Source organism: Anser brachyrhynchus (assembly GCF_964034855.1).
Source record: "Anser brachyrhynchus genome assembly, chromosome: 24".
In the NCBI taxonomy this organism is placed as follows: Eukaryota; Metazoa; Chordata; class Aves; order Anseriformes; family Anatidae; genus Anser; species Anser brachyrhynchus.
In genome coordinates, this window is record NC_137717.1 from 1,192,500 (window position 1) to 1,201,873 (window position 9,374).

At 67.9% G+C, this 9,374-nt stretch overlaps 1 protein-coding gene across 3 annotated transcripts; it reads left to right on the forward strand.

Moving 5' to 3' along the window:
• Nucleotides 1–625: 625 nt before the first annotated feature.
• On the forward strand, nt 626–9,367 carry LCK (LCK proto-oncogene, Src family tyrosine kinase). 3 transcript variants are annotated; one of them, XM_080567096.1, is made up of 13 exons: nt 1,119–1,335; nt 3,733–3,839; nt 3,945–4,026; nt 4,107–4,197; nt 4,312–4,410; nt 4,547–4,650; nt 4,745–4,894; nt 5,271–5,423; nt 6,486–6,665; nt 7,085–7,161; nt 7,242–7,395; nt 7,801–7,932; nt 8,235–9,367. In XM_080567096.1, the coding sequence occupies exons 2-13, from the start codon at nt 3,738–3,740 to the stop codon at nt 8,435–8,437; spliced, it is 1,527 nt and encodes a 508-aa protein (XP_080423222.1). In that variant the 5' UTR covers nt 1,119–1,335; nt 3,733–3,737; the 3' UTR covers nt 8,438–9,367. The 3 variants fall into 3 exon arrangements, with proteins under 3 accessions (XP_080423221.1, XP_080423220.1, XP_080423222.1); XM_080567095.1 differs by lacking the exon at nt 8,235–9,367 and having other exon boundaries at nt 626–1,335; nt 3,948–4,026; nt 7,242–7,927; XM_080567094.1 differs by lacking the exon at nt 8,235–9,367 and having other exon boundaries at nt 629–1,335; nt 7,242–7,927.
• The last annotated feature ends 7 nt before the right edge of the window (nt 9,368–9,374 follow it).

Sequence of the window (9,374 nt, forward strand, 5' to 3'; positions counted from 1 at the left end):
GGAGGTGCTGGGGGCTGCGCTCAGGGCCCCTCCAACCCTGTCCTGCCCCAACCCCAGCCCCTGGTGTAGGAGAGCGGCCCTGGGTGGTGCTGGCCAGGCCGGGGGGCTTTGCTTTTGCTTGTTCGCTTCCTCCATCCACGCCAAACCCTTTGCAGGAGAAGTTGTCACAGCTGGGGTGCGACTTTCACAGAATGCTTTTCGCAAGCAGTGTCAGGGGAGACGCGGGATGGCGCAGGGAAGATGGGGGGTGCCTCAGGGACCTTTTTGGGTGCTGCTTCCCCTGCCTGGGGTAGCAGCAGGACGCGGGGAGAGCTGCACATGCCCCCGAGGCTGCGGCACACCAGAGCCTCTCCTGGGGCACCCCTGGTGTTGGTGAGCACAAAGGGGCTCGGCTGCCCCTGGGAAATGTCCCTGAGGGTGGGTGCTGTGTTTGGTGCTGCCACCGCAGCGCTCCCCCCGCTGACGCAGCTCCCCCCCGGCACAGGCTGGGCTTCCTGCCCATGCCTCCGCAGAGCAGCCGGCAGGTACCTGCGGCTTCATGTCTGATCGCAGAAGCCAAGACAATAGCTTTGTGGTTGCTCTGCTCTGAGCTGTTTCCAAAAACCCAGGGCTGGTGGCGTGGCACAGCCTGGGCACGAGGTATCCCCTCGGCTTTGTCCCCAGCCCGGCCGGCACCGTGCCTCTCGGGGTGCTGAGGCCTCGGTTGATGCAGTGGTGACAGCCAAAGCGGGGGCTGCGGGTGCAAGCGGTGTCACGCAGCCCACACGGGGTCCAGCACGGCCCAAGCCAGCGCTGAGCCTGCAGGCACCGAGCACTGGGGAGGGGGCTGCAGAGGGGATGGGGGGGCTCACGCAGCCTGGGCCGTCTGGGCAGTGGGTGACAAAATCCCAGCCATTGCCGGCACCACGCTGACAATGCCCAGCTCGTGGGACCCCGCTCCCCCTGACCAAACGGCTCCGTGTCCCTCCGTGTCCCCTCGCCCACCTGGGGCTGGGGGCACCCGGAGCAGGGACCCCCCGCGCGCAGCCCAGCTGGGGCTGGCAGGAAGCTTCAGGGTTTGTCACTAGCTCTTTGCGGTCGTGTGTGAGCTGCGAACCAGTTTCTCTAGAGTTTGCTCATGAGGCAGGAAACCAGGGCAGGCGGCGAGCAAGAGCGAGCAGCGGCGGCGGCGGCAGCAGGGAGCGCGCGCCCGCGTGCGGGGTCGTGGCTGCGCTGCCGGCCGGTCACCGCGTGCCCGCTGGTGATGGGGAGGACGTGAGCGGGGACGGTGCCATCACTGCTGCTGCCCGGCCATGGGAGTCTGAGAGCGGCTGGTCCTCACCTCGCTGCCAACAGGTAACGGGGGCCGGGGCAGGGGTCTGCGCCCCTGGATGGGCGCTGGGACCCGCGGGGTGCCTGGAGCAGGGGGTGTTGCGCCCTCCAACGTGGCCCCGTGGAGGGGTGTTAATGGGGGCTCACCACTGCGGGGCTGGGAGCACTGGTTCCCCAGGGGGTCAGGAGGGGACACGGGGAGCAGCCCCGTGCTCCCCGTCCCGCTGCAGCCACCCAGCCGGGATGACAGCGGCCGCCCCGCTGCCCCGTGCCCACCCGGGATGCGAGCGCTGCCCCCTCGCAGTGCTGGCCCCGAGCCCCCATCTCCGGGGCAGAACGGGCGACTTGTCCCAGCGCCAGGCCCTGTCCGCCCAGCTGCGGGAAGAGCAGTGGGTTAGTCCCGGTCCGTCACGGCCCCATTAAGGACAGTTTCGGGCAGTGGTGTGTCCGGTTTTGGTGCTGTTTTGGATCAAATGCCCCCTTACCCTCCGTGATGGCGCGTCAGGGCCGGCTCCCCGGGCTCAGCAAGGCACGGGGCCAGCGTCCAGCTGGGTCACAGCTGACTTGGGGACACCCGGCTTCGGGGCCAGCCCAGCCTCAGCCCCGCTGGCGCCCGCCCACACTCGTGACCAAAGCGGCCAGCCCTGGCCGGACAGGCACACGCGGAAGGGCCAGCACAGGCAGGAGGAGGCCGGGGGCTGCTCGTGTACCCCCGTGCACACGCAGCCACGCACCGGGGGACACGGCGAGGCACGGGGCAGGGGCACCGCCACATCGCTTTCACGCAACCTTCGCAGCAGAAATTCGTTTGCACAGATGCAGGCACAAAACCTGACTTCAAACGCCCCGAGATGCGGCACAGCCCTCGCACCGAGCAGGTGAAACGGTTGCTCGGTGGAAATTACGCTGTGGCTTGAGCACATAAGAAAAAAAAAAAAACGACGATAGCAGCACCTCCCTCTGAACCCCGGCTTCTCGCAGAAAGGAAAAAACACCTCCCGGCCCCGCTCGCCTTCGGTAGACGGGCGTTTGAAGTGCTACGTGCAGGTTGGGAGAGTGGGGGCTTTTCTTCCACGGGGCCAGGCTTGGGCTCGGGTCCGGGTCTGGACTTTGTCCCGGGGCATCGCTGGGGCCTTGCCTGTGCCCTGCATGAACCAGACCCTGCGGGCGGCCGAGCTGTCGTGAGAGCGTTCTCAAAGAGGCGGCGGCGGAAGCCGAAGGCACCAGGGCAGCTTCTAGGCCCCAGACGCTGTGCGGGTGGGCTCGCTCGTCCACCCTCTCCTTGCCACAATCACTCGTCTCCTGCTCCCATCGGTCACCGTGGTGGTGGGCACCCCAAGGTGGCACCGTGGGGATGGTGACGATGTCCCCTGTGTCCCCCCAGGCATGGCAAGCGGGTGGCGCTGCCCCTGTCCCGCCGCCCCTGCCGTGGGGAGGTGAGCACAGGGTGTTCCCGGTCTCTGAACACGGGGCTGTGCCTCTCCCGGTGGCCGCTGGCTCCGGTGGCTGGGGCTGGTGGCACCCAGGGGACACCGAGCCACCCCCCCAGGGAGCCCTTCAGGGCCTTCCTTGTCCTGACAGAGGACATTCCTTGTGCCCCCAGCTGCACGGTGGGTGCGTGCCCCTTGGAAGCACCGTGCACAGCTGCAGCGCTGCCCTCCCCGGCAGCACCCCAGATTTTAATGAGTGCCTGTAAAAACACAGCTGTGCCTGTGACTCCCAGTTGGGAAACCGAGGAGGAAAAAATGACGGCGGCGCTGGTGGGCATCGCCCCCAGCCAGGCGGCTCTGGGCTCAGCCATCCCTGGGGACCCCCAGTGCTGCACCGCCTGCCCGCAGGCTGGAGCTCGCCCCCCAGCGCCTCCAAAAGCAGCCGCTGGTTCCTGGGCAGGGACACCTGGGTGGCTCCTGGCAGAGGTTCCGAGAGCTCGGCGCCTGCAGAAACCGCACGGGGCCCCCGAAGCCCCCGAGCTCCCCGGTAGAGCCTGGGGAAGCAGGTTTGGGGCCAGACCTGGGAGGGGGCAGATCCTGGCGGCGTGGGTGTGGGGGATTCTGCAGAAGAGCTTTTTCCAGGGCTGTGGGCTGCCATTTCCATGTGACGCAGTGCCGGGCTCCGCCGGCTTTTGCAGGAAGCCAAAATGACACGAAGGCCCCCTCTGCCCACACAGGGCACCGGGGCTGGTGCTCGAGGTGGGGGTGTCTCGAGAGTAATCGCCCTCCGTGCTTACCAAAGCCAGAACGGCACCAGGAGGAAACAGGGCTGGGGACAGAGCCGGGGGATGCCCTCAGGGGCGTGCAGGAAGGGCCCAGTGATGTGGGCGGTGGGAGGGATGGGTGCGGGGCTGGGGTGGGTGGGTGCAGAGATGGGGCTGGAGGGGCTGGGGGGGTGACGGCTGCGCTCACTGCCCCGCGCCCCGTGCAGCCACCATGGGCTGCTGCTGCAGCTCGGACTATGACGACGACTGGATCGAGAACATCGACATCTGCGAGCACTGCAACTACCCCATCGACCCCGACAGCAAGCGCCAGGTGAGGGGGGGGGGGGGGGGGGGGAGCGGCCAAAAAAACCCCCACGGGTGGCGTGGGGCTGTGGGGGGGGGGCTGCACTGACGGGCCCCCCCTGTCCCTGCACAGCAGCTGATCCGCAATGGCTCCGAGGTGCGCGATCCCCTGGTGTCCTACGAGGCCACGTCTCCGCCGTGCTCCCCCCTGCAAGGTAAGGCCTGGCCGCGGAGGGGGGGGGGGGTGGCTGCGGGTGCCCCCATCGCCGCCTCCACCCTGCCCCTGTTCCCCCAGACAAGCTGGTGGTGGCCCTGTACGACTACGAGCCCACCCACGACGGGGACCTGGGGCTGCAGAAGGGCGAGAAGCTGCGCATCCTGGAAGAGTGAGCGAGCGCCGAGGGGGTCCCCTTGTCCCCGCGTGCCCCCCCCGGTCGGTGCCCCGGTGCCGCCGGTGGTCCCGGCAGTGGGGGGGGACTCACATGGCCGTGTCCTTGCAGGAGCGGGGAGTGGTGGAGGGCGCAGTCGCTCACCACGGGCCAGGAGGGTTTGATCCCCTACAACTTCGTGGCCATGGTGAACAGCCTGGAGCCCGAGCCGTGAGTAGGGGCCGGGGAGCAGCCGTGCGGGCACGGAGCTGTGCCGGCACAGGGGGAAGACGCAAGGGCTTCAGCACAGGGGGATGGATGTGACCTGCACCCCCCCTCCAGCCCTCACCCTGCCCTGTGTCCCCAGGTGGTTCTTCAAAAACCTCAGCCGCAAGGATGCTGAGCGGCAGCTCCTGGCCTCGGGCAACACGCACGGCTCCTTCCTCATCCGGGAGAGCGAGACCTCCAAAGGTACCGGTGCCACCGGCCCCGCCGGCACCTCCTGCGCCGGGAAGCGCACCAGGAGTGCTGGGGGCCCATGCCCACACCGCGCCCCCCTCCCCAGGCTCCTACTCGCTGTCAGTGAGGGACTTCGATCAGAACCAGGGCGAGACGGTGAAGCACTACAAGATCCGCAACATGGACAACGGGGGGTACTACATCTCCCCCCGCGTCACCTTCAGCAGCCTGCACGAGCTGGTGGAGTATTACACACGTATGTGCCAGCCTGAGGGGTGGGGTGGGATGGGGATGGGGATGGGATGGGATGGGATGGGATGGGATGGGATGGGATGGGATGGGATGGGTGGGATGGGATGGGATGGGATGGGATGGGGATGGGATGGGATGGGATGGGATGGGATGGGATGGGATGGGATGGGATGGGATGGGATGGGATGGGATGGGATGGGTGGGATGGGATGGGATGGGATGGGATGGGGATGGGATGGGATGGGATGGGATGGGATGGGATGGGATGGGATGGGATGGGATGGGATGGGATGGGATGGGGGTAGGACGGGTCAGGACCAGCAGGACACTCAGGCACCCTGTGCACGCTGATGCTGGTTCTGCCTCCCCCTGTGCCGCAGGCAGCTCGGACGGGCTGTGCACCCGCCTCGGCAAGCCCTGCCGGACCCAGAAGCCGCAGAAGCCGTGGTGGCAGGACGAGTGGGAGGTGCCGCGGGAGTCGCTGAAACTGGTGGAGAAGCTGGGAGCGGGGCAGTTTGGAGAAGTCTGGATGGGTGAGTCAGGGTGAAAGCGGGGCGCTTCCTCCTGCACGAGGGCACTGCTGCGGGCAGCGTCAGCACAGGCCCGGGGCTGCAGGGGGAAGCCGGGGCCCCTCACGGCGCAGCCGGCACCTGCCCAGCTGTGGGACATGGGCTTTTCAAAGGGCTCTGGAAGAAGGGAGAAAACCAGCAGCGAGAGAAGCCCGGGGATAAACCAGAGCAGCGCAAACTTCCCCTTTCTCCCATCCGCGGCCACCCCGACCCCTGCACTGATCCCTGGGCAGGCACCCGCCGCCAGGACGTGGCTGCAGGCGTTTGTGCACGGGGGCTGCGCCCTCGGCTCCACTCGCCCTATGTACATCTGGGGCTTGGCACCAGAACAGAAGCACCGTGCGTGGCTCTGGGGGGGGAAGCAGGGCTCGTGGTGGCTGCTGCTGCCACGCTGGGAGCGCCCGGGGCTCGGTGGCTGCGTGCGGCTTCCAGCACGCTACTGCCGAGCCACAGCAGCTCCTTCTGCCGTCCCGGTGCTGTGGTGGGGAGGGCGCAGCGCTGCCCCGCTGCCTCCATCCGGCCCCGAGCGGGGTCCCCGCCCTTGCTCCCATGGGTGCTGGCAGCATCCGAAAATCCCCTCCGGGTGCCTGGCAGGGGCTGGGCTGTGGCAGCGCTGCCCGGCTCTGCCAGCTGCCCTGCTGGGAGCCGCTCGGAGGGTTAAAAGCCCAGCACCAAGTTTCCTTTCCTCTCGGTGGCTAAAAGCCACACGTAAAAATCTCTGCCTGGTAGGTTAAAATGTGGCTACAGACTTCTGCCAAGGAGGCGGCCAGAGCACACACGGGGCTGTGACTGTCCCCACGTGGCCTGGCCCTGCTGCAAGAGCCCGGGGCCAGAGGGTCCCTCGCTGGCCTTTGCTGTTCCCAGTGCCCCTGGGGCCAGGCTTCATCCAGCCTTTAGAGCCCGGACACCTTCCTCGTGTTCTTTTGGGTTGGGATGCCCTGAATTGACAGACGTAGCCCCCAGCCCTGCCTCCCCCGCCAGTCACCCTCCCTCTCCCCCGTCACGCTGTGCCCCTTCTCTCCGCAGGCTTCTACAACGGCCACACCAAGGTGGCCATCAAGAACCTGAAGCAGGGCAGCATGTCGCCCAGCGCCTTCCTGGCGGAGGCCAACCTCATGAAGAACCTGCAGCACCCGCGGCTGGTGCGGCTGTACGCCGTGGTGACGAAGGAGCCCATCTACATCATCACCGAGTACATGGAGAAGGGTGAGGGCGCCGGGGTGCTGCCCGCTGCGGGGCTGGCACCCAGAGGGGCGGCTCGGGGCCGTGCGGAGCCGGGGTCCTTTCCTCTCCCACCGCCGTCCCCATCAGTGCAGGCGCAGGAAACCCACCAGGGCACCACGTGTCGGTGCTGGCTTTTGTGTTTTGAGCTGTTCCGGGGGACTTTTTCCTCCCTGTGCTGAGCTTTCACACCACAGCACTGTGCTGGCTTGGAGCTGGAGGGGGGCAAGGACCTTGCAGGCAGCGTGGTGTCCTGCCCCGCTGCTCCTGCCCCCCTCCCGGGGGCTGTGAGCCCCCCAGTCTCATGCTGGACATGGCACTGAAGGGGTTGGTGCCCCGGCAAAGCTGCTGCCACGATGGCAGCCAGCGGGAGGCAGCCGCTGAGACCTGCGCCTTCGTTGCAGGCAGCCTGGTGGATTTCCTCAAGACCTCGGAGGGAGTGAAGCTCAGCATCAACAAGCTGCTGGACATGGCCGCGCAGGTCAGGGGGCACGGAGCCACGGGGGGCATCTGATGAGGCTTTCCCACTCCTCCTATTAATGCGATTAATCCAACCTGCAGATCGCCGAAGGCATGGCCTTCATCGAGGCCAAGAACTACATCCACCGCGACCTGCGGGCTGCCAACATCCTCGTGTCGGACACCCTGTGCTGCAAAATCGCCGACTTCGGGCTGGCTCGCCTCATCGAGGACAACGAGTACACGGCTCGCGAGGGTGCGCCTGTCGTGGCCCCACGCGCGTCCCCTCTGGGGCTGCCGGAGGAAGAAACCCCATCCTCTGCCAGGACCCCGCATGCCCCATCTCCCTCATCTCTCTCCCCCCAGCTGGAGGAGGCTGCCAGAGCCCACAGGCCCACCCGGCCCTGCTTTCGGCGGGCTGACAGCCCTATCTGGTGGCTGCTGCAGGAACAGGCGTGCAGCCCCACTGCGGGGTCCGTGCCGGCGTGTGTGGGCAGCCGAGCATGGGGGGCCGGGGGGTGGCAGCCACCAAACCCAGCCCGTCCCCAGGCCTGCGGCAGGGGCAAAGACTCGCTCGAGGTTGTCACATCAGGTTAAACAGAGAGGGGTGTAAAGCTCGGCTGTAGCACTTTATTTTTCCCCCTCCCGCTGTTTTTTTCAGGGGCTAAATTCCCCATTAAGTGGACGGCGCCGGAGGCGATTAATTACGGGACGTTCACCATCAAGTCGGACGTCTGGTCCTTCGGCATCCTGCTCACCGAGATCGTCACCTACGGCCGGATCCCGTATCCAGGTCAGGATTTCCCAGCAGCTGCGGGGCGGACGGGCTCGCACACGCACGCACGCAGGCGCACACGTGTGAGTGTGTGCATGCACTCCCGCACGCACACACGCTCCGCCTGGCCCCGCTCCCTGCCAGCCCGCGATGGTTTCGACCTCTTCCCAGCGCACGTGGCCAGCCGGGCCCAAAAATCACGGGGGAGTTCGGAGTTTGGGGCGGGGGGAGGAAGGTTTTCCATGGGGTTTGCTAATGTGGGGGGCTTCCTGCAGCAAGGGGGTGGCCCAAATTCAGTGCCGCACGCTTTGTCCTCGCAGGGATGACCAACCCCGAGGTGATCCAGAACCTGGAGCGCGGCTACCGCATGCCGCAGCCCGACAACTGCCCGGAGGAGCTGTACGAACTCATGATGCAGTGCTGGAAGGAGCGGCCCGAGGAGCGGCCCACCTTCGACTACATGAAGAGCGTGCTGGAGGACTTCTTCACCGCCACCGAGGGCCAGTACCAGCAGCAGCCCTGAGGGCCCGAGCAGCCTCGGGGGCGCGGCGGGGGGCACCGCTCTGCTCCCCGTGCCGCGGGTCCCCACAGACTCCTTCTGCACCCCCCGGCGGGCACCGCCTGGACCTGGGGGAGCAGCAGCACAGACTCGGGGTGCACCTGAAGGCACACATCGCCCCCCCAGAAGGCAAAGGGCCCGCGGGCCCAGGGGACATGCCACGCACCACCGTGCCCACCCGGCTGCACGCCACCTCCGCCGTCTGCCCCGATGGTGGCTGTGAGGTCCTGGGGACCGTGTGGAGCCCCCCAGAGGGCTTCAGGACCGGGGAGGCTTCAGGACAGGGGAGCCGCTGGAGTGGCTGCGGGGCCCCGAGGACCGTGCGGGGCCCCCCAGAGGGCTTCAGGGCTGGGGATGCTTTGGGACCGGGGAGCCCCTGGGGCGGCTGCAGGGTCCTGGGGACAGTGCGGGGACCCCAAAGGGCTTCAGGACCGGGGACGCTTCGGGACAGGGGAGCCCCTGGGGTGGCTGCGGGTCCCCGGGGACCGTGTGGGGACCCCAAGGGGCTTCAGGACCGGGGAGACTTCAGGACAGGGGAGCCCCTGGGGAGCGTGGAGCCCGCGGTTCCCCGGGGGGCAGCAGCCGGGGAGCCCCGCACTGCCCCGGGCAGGGCCGCAGGGGCTTAGGGCTTCGGCCTCGGCCCCCCCCCCGGGCCCGCAGCGCCTGCCCCGGGCAATACAGGACCGTGGGCCCGCCGCCAGCCCCACCGGGACCGGGCAGAGCGGCCCCGGGGCCCTGGCCGTGCCCCCACCCCCCCCCCACCGGGGGTCCCGCACCGGGCCCCCCCCCCGCCTTCACGCATGGTTCATCCCCACCTGCCTCCCCCCTCCCCTCTCCACTCCCCCCCTCTCCTCTCCACAATGGTTCCGTCCCGCCCACCTGCCCCCCGCCCGTTCACCCT